Source organism: Rhinoraja longicauda, chromosome 5 (assembly GCF_053455715.1).
Source record: "Rhinoraja longicauda isolate Sanriku21f chromosome 5, sRhiLon1.1, whole genome shotgun sequence".
In the NCBI taxonomy this organism is placed as follows: Eukaryota; Metazoa; Chordata; class Chondrichthyes; order Rajiformes; family Arhynchobatidae; genus Rhinoraja; species Rhinoraja longicauda.
Genome location: NC_135957.1, coordinates 15,980,602 through 15,999,619, shown reverse-complemented (window position 1 = coordinate 15,999,619; position 19,018 = coordinate 15,980,602). Strand labels below are relative to the sequence as shown.

The window sequence follows — 19,018 nt, the reverse complement described above, 5'->3', positions numbered from 1 at the left end:
GGAGTGGGGCAGGGTAGCCCCGCCGCAGACATCGGTGCCGCGGGGCCGGGGTACCGGGCTACGGTCAGTCTCTCCCCACCCACATGGCATCTGTCCCGGCACGGCTCGCCAGGGGAGTTACGGGTGGGAAGGGCGCCGACCTGGGCTGGGACGCGGCGGCGTGATCGATCCCCACCCGCCAGGTAACGGCCGCCCCCACCCGGCATATTCCGCCGGGAAGCGGCAGAGGCGGCGTCAGCAGAGCCCCGGGCACCACCTGGGGCAGGGGCCATGGCGCTTACTTGAGCATCGCCTCCTCCTTGCGCTCCTCCTCACGCTGCCGGTCCAGCACGGCCATGATGATGCTCCGCTCCTCCTCAGTCAGATGGCTCAGGTCGGGCACGGCGGCGGCGGGGGCGGGGGCGCGGGGGCCCAGCGAGGCCGACATCTCCGCGCCGGCCGACCGGCCGCTCACCAGAAGCCACCGCCAGCAGTGAGCGAGGTGACAAGCGTACGGTCTGCCAGCCCGCCGCCAGCTCCGATCCGATCCCGATCCCGATCCCGATCCCGATCCGATCCGAAGCTCAGCTCAGCTCAGCTCAGCTCGACTGGGCTCCGCTCCGCTCTCAGCGCGGTGCTGATGCTGCGGCTGGGCGCTGGCAAGGTGGGCAGGAGGGGGCGGGGCTGGGCGGGGCGGGGCCATCCTCCCCCCCCCCTCCTCGCGCGGCCCGGCCCCGCCCCGCCCCGCCCAGCCCAGCTCGCGAACGGATAACGGTCGCCAACGGCCCCTCCCTGGCACTGCCATATCCCCACCCCCCCCTCATCCTCACCCCCTGGCACTGCCTTATCCCCACCCCCCCCTCATCCTCACCCCCTGGCACTGCCTTATCCCCACCCCCCCCTCATCCTCACCCCCTGGCACTGCCTTATCCCCACCCTCACCCCCTGGCACTGCCTTATCCCCACCCCCCCCCTCATCCTCACCCCCTGGCACTGCCATATCCCCACCCCCCCCTCATCCTCACCCCCTGGCACTGCCTTATCCCCCCCCCTCATCCTCACCCCCTGGCACTGCCTTATCCCCCCCCTCATCCTCACCCCCTGGCACTGCCATATCCCCCCCCCCTCATCCTCACCACCTGGCACTGCCATATCCCCCCCCCCTCATCCTCACCCCCTGGCACTGCCTTATCCCCCCCCTCATCCTCACCCCCTGGCACTGCCTTATCCCCCCCCTCATCCTCACCCCCTGGCACTGCCTTATCCCCCCCCCTCATCCTCACCCCCTGGCACTGCCTTATCCCCCCCTCATCCTCACCCCCTGGCACTGCCTTATCCCCCCCTCATCCTCACCCCCTGGCACTGCCTTATCCCCACCCCCCCTCATCCTCACCCCCTGGCACTGCCATATCCCCACCCCCCCCTCATCCTCACCCCCTGGCACTGCCTTATCCCCCCCTCATCCTCACCCCCTGGCACTGCCTTATCCCCCCCTCATCCTCACCCCCTGGCACTGCCTTATCCCCCCCCTCATCCTGACCACCTGGCACTGCCATATCCCCCCCCCCTCATCCTCACCCCCTGGCACTGCCTTATCCCCCCCCCTCATCCTCACCCCCTGGCACTGCCTTATCCCCCCCTCATCCTCACCCCCTGGCACTGCCTTATCCCCCCCTCATCCTCACCCCCTGGCACGGCCATATCCCCACCCACCCCCGGACCTGCTTTATTCCACCCCCTCACCCCCTGGCACTGCCTTATTCCACCCCTCACCCTCACTCCCTGGCACGGCCTTATCCCCACCCCCCCCCCCCTCATCCTCACCCCCTGGCCCGGCCTTATCCTCCCCCCTCATCCTCACCCCCTGGCCCGGCCTTATCACCCCCCACTGTATGTTTCTTTTTTTTCCTAGTCAGATGTGCAGCACTTTGGTCAACGTGGGTTGTTTTTAAATGTGCTATACAAATAAATTGACTTGACTTGACTTGACTCATCCTCACTCCCTGGCACGGCCTTATCCCCACCCCCCCTCCCCCTCATCCTCACCCCCTGGCCCGGCCTTATCCCCCCCCCTCATCCTCACCCCCTGGCCCGGCCTTATCCCCCCCCCTCATCCTCACCCCCTGGCACGGCCTTATCCCCACCCCCCCCTCATCCTCACCCCCTGGCACTGCCTTATCCCCCCCCCCCCCCTCATCCTCACCCCCTGGCACTGCCTTATCCCCACCCCCCCCTCATCCTCACCCCCTGGCACTGCCATATCCCCACCCCCCCCTCATCCTCACCCCCTGGCACTGCCTTATCCCCACCCCCCCCTCATCCTCACCCCCTGGCACTGCCATATCCCCACCCCCCCCTCATCCTCACCCCCTGGCACTGCCATATCCCCACCCCCCCCTCATCCTCACCCCCTGGCACTGCCTTATCCCCCCCCCCCTCATCCTCACCCCCTGGCACTGCCTTATCCCCACCCCCCCCTCATCCTCACCACCTGGCACTGCCTTATCCCCCCCCTCATCCTCACCCCCTGGCACTGCCTTATCCCCCCCCCCTCATCCTCACCCCCTGGCACTGCCCTATCCCCCCCTCATCCTCACCCCCTGGCACTGCCTTATCCCCCCCCCCTCATCCTCACCCCCTGGCACTGCCTTATCCCCACCCCCCCCCTCATCCTCACCCCCTGGCACTGCCTTATCCCCCCCTCATCCTCACCCCCTGGCACTGCCTTATCCCCCCCTCATCCTCACCCCCTGGCACGGCCATATCCCCACCCACCCCCGGACCTGCTTTATTCCACCCCCTCACCCCCTGGCACTGCCTTATTCCACCCCTCACCCTCACTCCCTGGCACGGCCTTATCCCCACCCCCCCCCCCCTCATCCTCACACCCTGGCCCGGCCTTATCCTCCCCCCTCATCCTCACCCCCTGGCCCGGCCTTATCACCCCCCACTGTATGTTTCTTTTTTTTCCTAGTCAGATGTGCAGCACTTTGGTCAACGTGGGTTGTTTTTAAATGTGCTATACAAATAAATTGACTTGACTTGACTTGACTCATCCTCACTCCCTGGCACGGCCTTATCCCCACCCCCCCCCCCCCCCTCATCCTCACCCCCTGGCCCGGCCTTATCCCCCCCCCTCATCCTCACCCCCTGGCCCGGCCTTATCCCCACCCCCCCTCATCCTCACCCCCTGGCACGGCCTTATCCCCACCCCCCCCTCATCCTCACCCCCTGGCCCGGCCTTATCACCCCCCTCATCCTCACCCTCTGGCACGGCCTTATCCCCACCCCCCCCCTCATCCTCACCCTCTGGCCCGGCCTTATCACCCCCCTCATCCTCACCCCCTGGCACGGCCTTATCCCCACCCCCCCCCTCATCCTCACCCCCTGGCACGGCCTTATCCCCACCCCCCCCCCTCATCCTCACCCCCTGGCACGGCCTTATCCCCCCCCCCCCTCATCCTCACCCCCTGCCACGGCCTTATCCCCACCCCCCCCCCCTCACCCCCTGGCACGGCCTTATCCCCCCCTCATCCTCACCCCCTGGCATGGCCTTATCCCCCCCCTCATCCTCACCCCCTGGCACTGCCTTATCCCCATCCCCCCCTCAACCCCACCCCCTGGCACTGCCTTATCCCCACCCCCCCCCCCTCATCCTCACCCCCTGGCACTGCCTTATCCCCCCCCTCATCCTCACCCCCTGGCACGGCCTTATCCCCACCCTCACCCCCTGGCACTGCCTTATCCCCCCCCCCCTCATCCTCACCCCCTGGTACTGCCTTATCCCCACCCCCCACCCCCTGGCACTGCCTTATTCCGCCCCCCCCCCCCCGTCATCCTCACCCCCTGGCACGGCCTTATCCCCACCCCCCACCCCCTGGCACTGCCTTATCCCCCCCCTCATCCTCACCCCCTGGCACTGCCTTATCCCCACCCCCCACCCCCTGGCACTGCCTTATTCCGCCCCCCCCCCCCTCATCCTCACCCCCTGGCACTGCCTTATCCCCACCCCCCACCCCCTGGCACTGCCTTATTCCGCCCCCCCCCCTCATCCTCACTCCCTGGCACTGCCTTATCCCCACCCCCCACCCCCCACCCCCTGGCACTGCCTTATTCCGCCCCCCCCCCCCTCACCCCCCTGGCACTACCTTATCCCCCCCCTCATCCTCACCCCCTGGCCCGGCCTTATCCCCCCCCTCACCCTCACTCCCTGGCACTGCCTTATTCCCACCCCTCCCTCATCCTCACCCCCTGGTACGGCCTTATCCCCACCCCCCCCCCCTCACCCCCTGGCACTGCCTTATCCCCATCTCCCCCTCTCATCGTCACCCCCTGGCACTGCCTTATTCCACTCACACTCACCCCCTGGCACTGCCTTATCCCCACCCACCCCCTGGCATTGCTTTATTCCACCCCCACCCCCTCACCCCCTGGCACTGCTTTATTCCACCTTCCACCCCCCCCCCCCCCCCTCATCCTCACCTCCTGGCACTACCTTATCCCCTCCCCCCCTCACCCTCACACCTGCACTGGCACTACCTTATAACTCTCACCCCCCCCCCTCACCCTCACCCCTGCACTGGCACTACCTTATCCCCTCACCCCCCTGGCACTGCCCTATCCCCACCCCCCCTCACCCTCACCCCCCTGGCACGGCCTTATTCCCACCCCCCCCCCCCTCATCCTCACCCCCCTGGGGCTACCTTATCCCCTCTCCCCCCTCACCCTCACCCCCCTGGCACTACCCCCTCACCCCCCTGGCACTACCTTATCCCCTCACCCCCCACCCCCATCCTCACCCTCTTGGCACGACCTTATCCCCACCCCCTCACCCCCCCTGGAACTACCTTATCCCCACCCCCCACCCCCCGGAACTACCTTATCCCCACCCCCCTCACCACCCCCTGGCACTACCTTATCCCCACCCTCACCCCTCTGGCACTAACTTATCCCCGTCCCACCCCGCCACTATGTTATCTCCACCCTCCCGGCACAATCTTACCCACCCCCTTGGCACTACCTTATCCCCACCCCCCTTCACCCCCTTGGCACTACCTTTATCCCCATCCACCCCCCCCCCCCCTGGGCCCCACTTCCCGGCACTACCTTATCCCCACCCCACCCCCGGCACTACCTTATCCCCACCCCACCCCCGGCTGGTACTACCTTACTCCCACACACCCCTCCCAGTCCCCCCCACCGTCCACGCCCCTCACCCCCCCTGGCACTACCTTACTCCCACACCCCCCCCCCCCCCCCCGGCATTACCTTATCCCCCACCCCCTGGCACTACCTTACCATATCCTCACCCCCGGGCGCGACCTTATCCCCAGCCCCTCACCCCCTGGCCCAGCCTTATCCCCTCTCCCCCCCCCCCCCCATCCTCACCCCCTGGCACGGCCTTATCCCCACCCCACCCCCTCATCCTCACCCCTTGGCACTGCCTTATCCCCACCCCCCCCCCATCCTCACCCCCTGGCACTGCCTTATCCCCACCCTCACCCTCACCCCCTGGCACTGCCTTATCCCCACCCTCACCCTCACCCCCTGGCACTGCCTTATCCCCTCCCCCCCCCCACTCATCCTCACATTTGCACTGGCACTACCTTATCCCCTCACCCCCTCCTCACCCTCACCCCTGCACTGGCACTACCTTATCCCCTCACCCCCTCTGGCACTGCCCTATCCCCACCCCCCCCCCCCTCACCCTCACCCCCCTGTCATGGTCTTATTCCCACCCCCCCTCATCCTCACCCCCCTGGCGCTACCTTATCCCCTCCCCCCCCCTCACCCCCCTGGCACTACCCCCTCACCCCCCTGGCACTACCTTATCCCCTCACCCCCCACCCCCATCCTCACCCTCTTGGCACGACCTTATCCCCACCCCCCTGGCACTACCTAATCCCCACCCCCCGGAACTACCTTATCCCCATCCCCCTCACCCCCCCCCCCCCCCACCCACCCCTGGCACTACCTTATCCCCACCCTCACCCCTCTGGCACTAACTTATCTCCATCCCACCCCGCCACTACGTTATCTCCACCCTCCCGGCACAACCTTACCCACCCCCTTGGCACCACCTTATCCCCACCCCCCCTTCACCCCCTTGGCACCTCCTTTATCCCCATCCACCGCCCCCCCCCCGGGCCCCACTTCCCGGCACTACCTTATCCCCACACCCCACCCCCCCGGCTGGTACTACCTTACTCCCACACACCCCTCCCAGTCCCCCCCACCGTCCACGCCCCTCACCCCCCCCTGGCACTACCTTACCCCCACACCCTCCCCCCCCCCCCCCGGCATTACCTTATCCCCACCCCCTGGCACTACCTTACCCCCCCCCACCGGCACTTTCTTATCCCCATACCCCGCCGGCACTACCTTATCCCCACAGCCCTACCCCGGTCCCTCACCACCACCCCCGGCACTACCTTATCCCCACCCCCCCCCTGGCCCCACCCCCACCCTGTCCATCACCCACCCCCTTCCCTGCTCCCTTGCACTACCTGTCCCTACACCCCTCCCCCCACGCCCCCTTGGAACCACCTTGTCCCCACATCCTGGACCTTCCTCGTCCACATTTCCCAACTGCAGCACCAGCCCAACCAACTTCCACGCACTGTCCATCCCAAACTTTGCGCTGCCACAAAGTCTTTCAGTGCAGAATCAGACTCTTTGGACCAAGTTGCAAATGCCGACCAACATGCCCCATCTCCACCAGACCCACTTGCCCATGGGTGTTTGACCCCTACCCCTCTAAACCTTAACCCACTAAATTTGAAGAAGGGTCCTGTTACAAGGAACAGGTTCAAGGATCTGACTAGTAGAACAGAAAAAAGGCCCACTCGTCCATTAAGTTACAAATCAGTTTTATTGGCACGAGAGAGAACAAAAACAATACTAATCTCGGTATGCGCAGGGGGCCATCTTACAGCAGCACATCTCCCTCTCTCTCGGCCTCCGTCTACGGCGCTGATCGCAACCCAGCCCGTCAGTGAACTCCTCTCGTCAAGAACTACCTTCTGGCTTACCGGCGCCTGCCTTTCTACAGGCAGAAATCAGTTATCGAAATGACCGCCGGTAAATCCAGGCCAATAGCGCTGCTTCCAAATTCAAACTGCAACCAATGGCAGGGGACTACATCTGAGCAAGGCTTCCCCCCCCTTTGGAAACAAAGCACTCTCAGCCGCAGACTGGCGCGTAAAGTAATACACACAGCGCTACAGATGGCATGCAAAGCAATACACACAGCGATAAAGACTTGGCGCGTGAAGGTAATACACACGCCTCTGCCGGTTGGGCGCGCAAAGTTCTAAACAGAGCGTTGTCAGCTTAGCACGTGGGTTTTAAACAAAGCCCTGTCGGCTGCAGCGCTATGGGTTCTAAATATTTTGTCCGAACAGTCTGTGACCCATAGCGCTATGTTTAAAGCCCATAGGGCTATGTTTAAAGCACTATGGGCTTTAAACATAGCGCTATGGGCTTTAAACATAGCGCTATGGGTCATAAACTGTTCGGGCAAAATTTTCATATAACAGGTCTCCACCCGAAACATCATCCATTCCCTTTCTCCAGAGATACAGCCTGTCCCGCTGAGTTGCTTGAGTATTTTGGGTCTATCTTCCCTCAAAACCTTTTCCAACCGTGTACCTGTCCAAATGTATTTTAGATGATGTTAGAGTACCTGCCTCAACCACCTCCCAAACCTATCAAAATCCAGAGGACATGGCTTGAAGGTAATGGGTAGTGTGGGACCTGAGGAAGAGAGTGGTTGGAACCAGGAAGGCTCTGAGTAGATGTTGGAAGCAAATAACTTGATAAACACTAACATTACCAATTCATGGAAGGCGAGACGAGGGGCCAAGAGCTGGTTAATGGGATTAGCATAGGTACTTGATGGTCAGCATGGATACCACATGCCAAAGATACAATCTCCTGGGACCCTCACCACCTCCACCTCCTATGACCTCTATCTATGCCGACCCCACAATTCCTCCACTGCTCCTTTATGCTCACCACCGTCCTACTTCTTCCATTCAAGGCACTCACCCACCCTACCTTGCCTTCCTGGTGCTCAGACTCACTGCCTCTCTGCCACGATTCTGGCTCTCACTACCCTACCTTGACCCTCCTACTCGTCAGCCTCCTCTCACCATTTAGAATCTTAACCAGCACCTCTCCTCTTTGCTGCCTTATCCCCCCCATAGTACCGTCACCCTCCCCTCCACTTCACAAACCTGCCCCACACACTCGTCAGCACCTAAACCCATCTCTGGTTCGTCTGCACATAGCTTATTCTTACTGTCCTCCATAACCACCCACACCACCCCCACATGTTCACCATCAGCTTCCATCTGATCCCCGTTATATGTGCAAACATCTCTTAGCCCCTCACTGTCCCGACCACACCTATCCATCACAACTTGCACTCATTTGAATCGTGTCATACAGTCTGCATTTGCAGTTCTATCAGCTTCAGCACACATCCCCCACCTCACTTCCCCCTCTCTCACCTGTACTCATATCTTCTTCACACCTCTCCCCTTGCAATTCCACCCTTTTACTGGTCTACACCTTGCTCTCACTGCCCCTTCCTATCCTAACCTCTCACCACCTTCTCCAATCCAATCTCCCACTGAACCCCCTGCACCTCCTTCCACTCCTTGCTCATCACCTCCACCTTCCATCACTCACTGCCCCTTCCAACCCCTCATTCATCATCTCTAACATGCCTCCATTACAACTTCTACTCACCACCCTCTTCACTTCTCCCGTTCACCTTTAACTACCACTCCCTCAAACCAACCCCTCCTCCACAAACGCCCATTCTCTCCCTCACTACTCCACCCCCTCACTATCCTTCATGCCACTCTTCTTTATTGTCCCATCTGCCACTTCCCCTCACCACCCCGCTGCATCTCCTCACCAGCCAACCACCTCTCTCCCTCACTGCCCCATTCCACACCTCACCCCATCATGTCCTTCTCCCTCGCATCACTCACCATCGCCCTTTTTCTTCACCGCCCACAAACACACCTATACCTCATCATCCTCTCTAGCAGCTTCCTCTCACTCCCCCCACCCCCAACTCCCATTCACCTCCCACTCCACCACCACCACCACCCTAACCTGACTCACCCTTACCGAAGGCATCTAGTCAATCCTCATCATGGCCCCACTCTACCCCTCCCCGAGTCCTTTCTCTCTATATCCCCCTGCCTCTTTCCCATCAATGCCCCCCCTCTCATTGCCCCAAGCCAGTCCCCAACTGTAGATCAGTGCATGTTCCTTTAACATAGTGACCTCACCACTACTAACCACTCCCCATGGTCTCTTGTATAATTGTAGCTTCCCCACCTCCAGCTCGCTCTCTAGTTCCGGTGATGACCACGGACAGCTAGGGCATAATGTGTGTAGTGCAATTAATAAACCTATTCAGTAAAAGACTCTGCGTACGAGGGACATCCTTTTACATTATGCCCTAGCTGTCCGTGGTCATCACCGGAACTAGAGAGCGAGCTGGAGGTGGGGAAGCTACAATTATACAAGAGACCATGGGGAGTGGTTAGTAGTGGTGAGGTCACTATGTTAAAGGAACATGCACTGATCTACATCCTTCCTCTTGGAAACAAGAGCGACCACGGCTCATACGCTAGACTTAAACTATAAGCAGGGAGCAGATAGAATGCAGCACAACACAGACTACTCGTACCCACCGTACCGGACAGGCGGCTTGACCAGTCGCCCAGAGCGGGTGCGCAACCCCCCATCCCCTTCGGTCGAAGGAAGAGCAGGGACGGGTGCGGGTACCGAGGCAGGGGAACCAGGGGAAGGAGGAGAACGGGGCGGCGATACCCGCAAACGCGCAGGCGAAGGAGGGGAAGTGGGCTGGGGCGAGCCGGGCACAGACAGCCGAGACGGCGAAGGTTGGGGCATGCGAGGATGGACGGGAGCAGGAGGCACATCAGGCACCGGGGACTGGACGGGAGGTGAATACGGGACCGCGGGAGGCGGTGCAGGCTCGTTGACCAGCATCAGGTGCTGGCGGGTACGACGGTACACGGTGCCCTCGTAATTAACCAGGTACGACCGTGGAGAGTCAGCATTGCCGACGACCACGGCCAGCCGGTGGTGACCCGAGGCTGATTCCATCCGGACAACCTGGCCAGCGAACAGAGGGGGAAGGGGACGGGACGATTTGTCAAAGGAGCGCTTCTGAATGACTTGCTTTTCGATGATGCGCTCCTTGACAGCGGCAGGGCTGCGAGCCGTTGGTTTCAGGGATTGCTGGGAGACGGGGATGGGGGGTCTAGTGGTGCGGGACATGAGGCGCTGGGCAGGGGAACCGAGCGCGGGGTCCCGGGAGATGTTGCGGAGGTTGAGGAGGGCAATTAATAAACCTATTCAGTAAAAGACTCTGCGTATGAGGGACATCCTTTTACACCAACCTCCTCAGTTTCTTTGCCCTCCCAAATTGTTCTTCTTTAATAGCCTGCTTTTTCTTTATTTTTCTTTTCAATTCTTTCAATCCTTGTACAATTCTTTTGTAGTGACAAAAACTGCACATCATTGACCCAATAACATCGACCGTATTAAAAAACCTCCATTTAATTTTATATTACTATGCAGTTATTCTCTTTCTCCTAAATCTGTACACTGTGGACAGTTTGATTGTAATCAAGTATAATCTTTCTGCTCACTGGATGGCATGCAACAAAAAAGCTTTTCACTCTACCTCGGTACACATGATAAGAAATTAAACTAAACTTAGGAGGTCATTTGGCCCATCTAGTTTTTACCAGCTTGAAGAGTAATCCATTCCCATTTATTTTCCCGTAACTTATGTCCCCTGACATTGGCACTAAATTCCATCACCCACCTCCATGAAGCCAATTTTAGAGCAACCATTATCCCACCAACCCAAATGTCTTCAGAATGTAGGTTGAAATTAGAGCACGTGGGTGATAGGGAAAATGTTTAAACTCCACAACGAGGTCAGGATTGAATCTGGATTGCTGAAGCTCTGTGATAGCAGTACTATCCAAGGTGTAATTCAATATTCCATATGTGCAATGTCCCATTTACTTTTTAATTGTTCTTTGTTTCAATGTGCCATCAATGTGTGCTAATTTTATAATCAATAATTCAATATTCCATGAAGCGCTCACTGCATGGCACAGGAAAGGAACAGAAATGCTGCAAACAACTGCAAGGATATTTAAAGATTCAACTCGGGTTTTTTAACCTAAATACATATTCTGAAGGTAAAACTGGATGTTTCAAGACCCCATGATTTTAACATCATGAAACATGGTTCTAATTGTTTTCATATAAAATCAAGAAATGGATTTGATTGCTCAAGTCCCATTAATGAGGGTTATATTGCTCTTTACTGAAGTTTCACAAACTTCCTCCATTTCCCGATGCATGATTTCAATTGACTTTCTTTGTAACTTGAAATAGCACCAAAATACACCTTGTAATGCTTTGTAACCAACTGAAAATACATATCTGATGGCCTATCACCTATTAGTAAATAATTTCACATTAGGTGATAATGTTGCTTTAGAGCCATAAAGTTATACAGCATGGAAACACACCTTCGAGGCAACTCCTGCATGCTGAGCGAGATGCCCCATCTCAGCTAGTGCTATTTTCCCACATTGGTTTCCATTTATCTCCCTCTATGGAGCCCCACCCTTCAGGTTTTCCAGAGATGCTGCCTGTCCCGCTGAGTTACTCCAGCATTTTGTGTCTAAACATTGAAGTGCATTAAGGTGGATAAATCCCTAGGGCCTGATCAAGTGCATCCTCAGACCTTCTGGGAAGCTAGGGAGGAAATTGCAGATACCCTGGCAGAGATGTTGCATCATTTATAGCCACAGGTGAAGTTCTGGAAGACTGGATTGAAGGTCTGTGACCAGTGGGGTGCCATGGGGCTCGGTGCCTGGTCTGACTTTTAGTCATCTACTTTAATGATTTGGATAACAATGTCAGATGTAGACCTACCTGAATGTATCTCCACCCAGTCTATTTTTGTCAAGTCCTGTATTATCATATAGAAATTGGCTTTCACCGAATATTAATTTCCAGTTAATATTTATCCTTTTCCATAACTCATTTGAAATTTGTAGAGCTACAGTCACTTTTCCAAACTGCTCTCCTACTGACACTCCAGCCACTGGCCTGGCCCAATGCCCCTTCTCTGAACAAGACCATTTCAATACTGGCTCAAAATGCTCTTCTGGAAGCACTTTCAAATTTCACCCCTTCTAAACTTTTCACAATAAGACAATCTGTTTAACTACCCTATTACATCTCTCTGTGTTTGCCACATCCGATATCTCCTCCTCGTGATTGTTAGGAAACCCCCAATAAAGTGATGGACACAATGATAGACAGATGAGGTAGACACAAAAAGCTGAAGTAACTCAGTGGGTCAGGCAGCATCTCCGGAGAGACTAGGTGACTTTTAATTAGAAACTACTTTCTAACCTCTACGTTTTGACCTCATTTAAAAAATCTTCTAGGATACCCTCCCTTATTTCTGCAATAATGATCACCATAACCCATGCTCATGATTGAGAATGATCAGCCATGATCACATTGAATGGCGGTGCTGGCTCGAAGGGCCGAATGGCCTTCTCCTGCACCTATTTTATATTGTCTATTGTCTATAACAATATTGTCATGTCGCCAGTCCTTTTACATTCCCCCCATCACATCTAAAAATTATATACCCTGGAATGTTGCTGACTCTTGTTCTTTTCAAAAGTCAAGAGTGTCAAGTCTGTTTAATTGTCATATGCACCGGGATTGGAACAATAAGATTATTATTTGCTGCCATTTTCCAGTTGGATTAAATGCAACAACACAACAGATAAATATACAATAAATTATCATTCCTACTAGGTAAACCAGACCATAATAGTGCAAGCCAAAATTACATAGTACAACCTTAGTAGTACAAAATCCATAGTAGTTTGGCACTGAGGTGGGGTTGTGGTGAGAATTTTGCAGGGTAGACCAAGAGCCAGATGGTTGAAGTGAAGAGGCTGTTCTTGAATCTGGAGGTAACATTCTCAAACTCCAATACCATTTTCCCAATGGCAGCAGCAAGTTGAGAGCGTGGCCAAGGTGGTGTGGGTTATTGATGATAATAATTGTCTCTTGATGCAGTGCTTCCTGTAAATCCTTTCGATGATGGGGAGGTCAATAGCTGTGATGCACCAATGTTAATCACTCTGTGCTGCTCTTCATTCTTGCCAAGCCCCCCATTTATGTGAACCATTACCCAGAAACTCATCTGAATCAGCCACATGAATATTAACTTCCTGACACCCCAATGTCTTTCCACTATCTACAAGGCATGAATCAAAAGTGTGATGGTCTGGATGAACACAGCCCCAACCATACTTTTGAAGATCAAAGCCAGCTAGATCAAAGCAGTCTACTGGACTGGTCCCTCATCCACCACCCTAAATATTTACTCCCCCTACTGTTGCCATGTGATTGCTGCAGTGTGTACCACAGTAGGTCTTAAGTCTTTGAAACTGCCTTCCACAAGGGACGATGGAAACAAAGTCTGAATAATTTTAAAACAGAGGTAAATAGATATTTGATAAGTCAGGGGATGAAATGTTCCAAGCGATAGATATGAATGCAGAGTTGAGGTTACTCAGGTCAGCTATGATCTTGCTGAATGATGAAAAGGAGTCGAAAGAATGAGTAGCCAACACTTGTTTCTAATTTGTATATTTATATCTTTGTACTTATCTCCAAAACATAGTTCAGTTACTTCTTAAGCTCGTTGAACATGCAACATCTACCACCAAAAAGGCCAAGAGAAGTAGGTACCGAGGAACATTTGAAAGTCAGACACCATCCTTGAATGAATTGAATTGAATTGAACTGAATACTTTATTGTCATACGTGGGCCGCGAGGCTCCGACCCGCAAGGCTCCGACCCGCGAGGCACGGACTTCAGCCCGCGAAGCTCCACCTCCGAGACACCGGCCTCGGTTTCTCAGCGGCACCTCCGGAAGGCGTGAAAATTATTTGAAAATATCCTTATTTGAAAATATATTGTTGGTTCTTCATCATCACTCCTAAACATTTGGGGAGCCCCTTCATTAGAAAGGCTGCAGTAATTTAGTTTAGTTTAGAGATACAGCGCGGAAACAGGCCCTTCGGCCCACTGAGTCTTCACTGACCAGCGATCCCCGTACATTAACACTATCCTACACATATTAGGGACAATTTACACTTATACCAAGCCAATTAACCTACAAACCTGTATGTCTTTGGAGTGTGGGAGGAAACCGAAGATCTCAGAGAAAACCCATGCGGTCACGGGGAGAACATACTCGACCCGAAACGTCACCCGTTCCTTCTCTCCTGAGACGCTGCCTGACCTGCTGAGTTACTCCAGCATTTTGTGAAATAAATACCTTCGATTTGTACCAGCATCTGCAGTTATTTTCTTACACCTTCTCAGAGGAAGTAGTGATGGAAAATAAATGCTCGTGTTGGCCACAGTGGTCAGATACAGAAAATGAATTTTAAAATGTTGTAAAGATTAAAGTACAATTTTGCTAATAATAGTAATATTTGGGATATCTCACAATGATGTGAGACAGGTGACCTTGTCACAGTTAATTTAGTTTAGAGCTACTAAATGGAAACAGGCCCTGCGGCTCACCAAGTCCACGCCAACCGACAATCACCCATACACTAGTTATATCCTACACATTAGGGACAATTTAAGAAGCTAATTAATCTGCAAACCTTCATGCACTCGGAATGTGGGAAGAAACCAGACAATAGACAATAGGTGCAGGAGGAGGCCATTCGGCCCTTCGAGCCAGCACCACCATTCAATGCGATCATGGCTAATCATTCCCAATCAGTACCCCGTTCCTGCCTTCTCCCCATACCACCTGACTCCGCTATCCTTAAGAGCTCTATCTAGCTCTCTCTTGAAAGTACTCAGAGAATTGGCCTCCACCGCCTTCTGAGGCAGAGAATTCCACAGATTTACAACTCTCTGACTGAAAAAGTTTTTCCTCATCTCCATTCTAAATGGCCTACCCCTTATTCTTAAACTGTGGCCCCTTGTTCTGGATTCCCCCAACATTGGGAACATCTTTCCTGCCTCTAACGTGTCCAGCCCCTTACCACCTTAATAATCTTATATGTTTCAATAAGATCCCGTCTCATCCTTCTAAATTCCAGTGTACACAAGCCTAGTCGTTCCAGTCTTTCAACATATGACAGTCTCATCATTCCGGGAATTAACCTAGTAAACCTACGCTGCACGCCCTCAATAGTAAGAATATCCTTCCTCAAATTTGGAGACCAAAACTGCACACAGTACTCCAGGTGCAGTCTCACCAGGGCACTGTACAACTATAGAAGGACCTCTTTGCTCCTATACTCAACTCCTCTTGTTATGAAGGCAAACATTCCATTGGCTTTCTTCACTGCCTGCTGTACCTGCATGCTTCCTTTCAGTGATTGATGCACTAGGACACCCAGATCACGTTGTACATCCCCTTTTCCTAACTTGACACCATTTAGATAATAATCTGCCTTTCTATTCTTACCACCAAAGTGGATAACCTCTCAATTATACACATTAAACTGCATCTGCCATGCATCCGCCCACTCACACAACCTGTCCAAGTCACCCTGCAACCTCATAGCATCTTCCTCACAGTTCACACTGCCACCCAGCTTTGTGTCATCTGCAAATTTGTTAATGTTACTTTTAATCCCTTCATCCAAGTCATTAATCCCTTCATCCAAGTCATTAGGACCACCCAGAGAGCACCCACACAGTCACAGGGAGAACGTACAAACTCCATACAGACAGCACCCGTAGTCAGGATCAAACCCAGGTCTCAAGTCTCAAGTGCTTCCTCAGCTTTGGAATTAGAGTTCTGGAATGAATGAAGCTCTTTTAGCTATTCATATGTCCAAAGTATTCACCACACTTGAGAAGCTCCATGACAGATTTTTAATAAATCTATACAAGAAAGTTTCCTTGTTTGATTTGCAAACATGCACTCTCCCAGCAAGACCACAACTTTAAGAGTGGTTTGGCACGGAGCATGTTTTGACATCCACCAAGCAGGCAGAGGTTTAATTGTCTACGGTGGCTCAGTAGCCACTACGATACAAGAATCAACCTACCTTACAGAACAGATGGCTTTATCAGAGTGGATTAATGACTTTCACTCTCCTCATCTTGAAGTAAATCAACCAAATGTCAGCCTGCCACCATCACCAAGCCCCTGGAGAGAAAATTAAGTTAAACTGTTATCAGCCAATATGTGGAACTGGATATGTTTCAGCAATGCCTGCCTATATCATGTCACGTTTATGTTTTGTAATTATTTCCCCACCCAAATCGTATCCTGTTGTGCAAATGGATAGCTGGTGTTTACTGAGACATTACAGCAACTTCACAGCCGTTTATGTGCCTTTATGAAGAGCTAGACATCCAAAGGGCATCATCTCAGATTTAACAGCAATAGGCTGAAATTTAACCAATAACGTCTGGATATCAGTTCTCTCATTTAGTCTGCTATGCTTTCCACACCATCGAACATCTTACAATGTTTTCTCTATACCCTTCCTCACTTTCTCTGCATCATTAAAACTCGTTTTATCTCCAGCTCCTTCCGATCCTTTTGAAAGGGCAACAACTAGAAGCATTTCAATTCAACTAGAACTCTCTCCACAGATGCTGCCTGATCTTCTGATTATTCCAGCGTTTTTTCTTTTTATTTTAACTTTCCATCATTTGCAGTTTTTCGCCTTTGATCTGGATATGCGGAAGTAGAGAATTGTAATTATATACAGTAAATGTTTTGTCTTGGTAACAAAAATCCCCAGGAACCTCTTTGGAAGACATAATAGTGTCAAAAACATTCTCACAAAAAAAACAGAACCATGGAATCTAGGACAAAGTGATTTGTGTCTGAGTTCACTCTGGTCGATGCTGTAAAGCAATCAGGTGAGCCGTATGGGTGATGTTTTGTTCCTTGTACTTAGTTTCCAAGCATGTTAATTAACTCCGGGGACCAAGGGATGGGTAAGAGGTATATGTTTGTGGATGTGTGATGGGGGAAGAAGCTGTATAGCAAGCGCATGAATCATAAACTATGTTAAAGACACAGGTGCATAACCACTTTGGTGCATAATACCTGTAGGTTTAACACACGCCATCAAAAGCTGACAAATTTAAATTCCTGCAAATGCCCTAGATACTATTCTTCTCTCCAGGTGAAAAAATAATTATATTCTGGAGATTCTCAGCTTCTCAGAACAGAAAATAGTTAATTGCATCATCCATATTAGAAATATACCATTGCTATTTTTAAAATACTGTAATTTTCATTTGTTTCCAAATATCTGCTTCTCCGTAAAAAAGCATCTCCGTATTACCTAATAAATCACAGTCCAGAATTAAACGGGCAATGGCGCATACTGGAAAAATTCCCGCATGTAGTATTTTCAGAGGCAAGAATGGGTACAATGAGGTTACCGGGACAAACAAACTGCATCAAAATGCTGTAGCAATTGTCTTCCAAGGCTAGAAGTTGAGGATTTCCCAAACCAGGTTGTAACACAACTATTCAGCAAACTCTCCACGTATTTCTATGGAAGTATGAACAAGTATTCGGCAACTTGCCAAATCTCTGTAAAGTTTTGAGGAAGCGGAGGCATTGGTAAGGTTTCCTTGTAATTGCATCAATGTACTAGGACAAGAATAAAATCACTAGAGATGTGCACACCCAAGAACTTGAAGCTGTTGACACTCTCCACCGTTATCCCACTAATAAAGACAGTTGCACAGTCCCTCAGCTTTCCTTCCTGAAGTCAACAATCAGTTCCTTGGTCTTATTGTAAATTTGTTGTTCTGGAATCACTCAGCCAGATTATTAAACTCCCTCCTGTACTCTGGCCCGTTGTTACCAGCTATTCATCCAAAAGCTGTAGTTGGAGCTGCGCCTGGCTACACAACCACGGGCAGAGAGTAGAGCAGGGGACTGAGGCTCCAGTGCTGACCGTCAGCAAGGAGAACCTGTTGTTGCCAATTCATGCTGATTGAGATTCAGTTGCATAGGGGCAAGTAGAGACCCATTTCCTCGAGTTTGTCGATGAGTTTGGACAGAAAGATAATACTGAACACCAAGTGCTACTCAATGAACAACAGCCTGACCTGTTGTTCCCATTGTCTAAATGGTCGAAGGCACAATAGAGAGCCAACGATATTGCACCCACTGTTGATAAGTTGTGGTGGTAGGCGAATTGAAGTTGACCCAATGTATAGGAAAGAACTGCAGATTACTTCTCTCCAGAGACACTGCCTGGCCTGCTGAGTTATTCCAGCATTTTGTGTCTACCTTTGAAGTTGACCCAGATCCTTACTGTGACAGGAGTTGATCGACATCATAATCAATCTTTCGTAATCACAGCGGAGTACCACCGGTTGGTAGTCATAGAGGAACGATACCTTGCTCTACTTGGCATTGGTATTATGGATGTCCTTTTAAAGCAGTAGGGGACCTCAGGTCGTAGTAATGAGAGATTAAAGATGTCCATGAAAACTCTAGCCAGTTGGTCCTTGCAGGTTTTCAGAATGTGGGTAGACCATCAGGGCTGGATACTTCCTGAGAGTTCGCTTCTGTCATCGGCTTCGGAGACTGAGATCAGAGAGTCATTGGGGGAATGTGATGGTTTGTGAAGGTACATTTTTGTTCTCCCTTTCGAAGAGAGCAAAGAAATTATGGAGCTCGTCCAGGAATGATTCAACGCTGTCACTTGGGTTTCACCATATATGAAGTGATGGCACACCCACCACAAGGAAGGGTGCAATCATTCCTGAGTGGGACCATAAAGTGTGTTCATGGAAATGTTGAAACAATCACTTCATCATTTAGATAAATGAGTAATGGTAATTTGAGCAAACAAAATTTGGTTTTAATTCGAACAGTTATTCAGAGATTTTTCTTTTATAAAAAATGTTGAA

The 19,018-nt window shown here is 52.7% G+C and overlaps 1 protein-coding gene across 13 annotated transcripts in view; it reads right to left on the bottom strand.

The window, feature by feature from the left end:
• The window catches only part of LOC144593435 (regulating synaptic membrane exocytosis protein 1-like), a 338,785-nt gene extending 338,162 nt beyond the window's left edge, over positions 1–623 (bottom strand). For all 13 annotated transcript variants that reach the window (XM_078398979.1, XM_078398984.1, XM_078398980.1 and 10 more), the window contains exon 1: positions 282–623. In XM_078398979.1, the coding sequence (XP_078255105.1) occupies positions 282–427 (146 nt within the window). In that variant the 5' untranslated portion in view covers positions 428–623. The remainder of the gene's footprint in view (positions 1–281) is intronic.
• Positions 624–19,018: the final 18,395 nt, after the last annotated feature.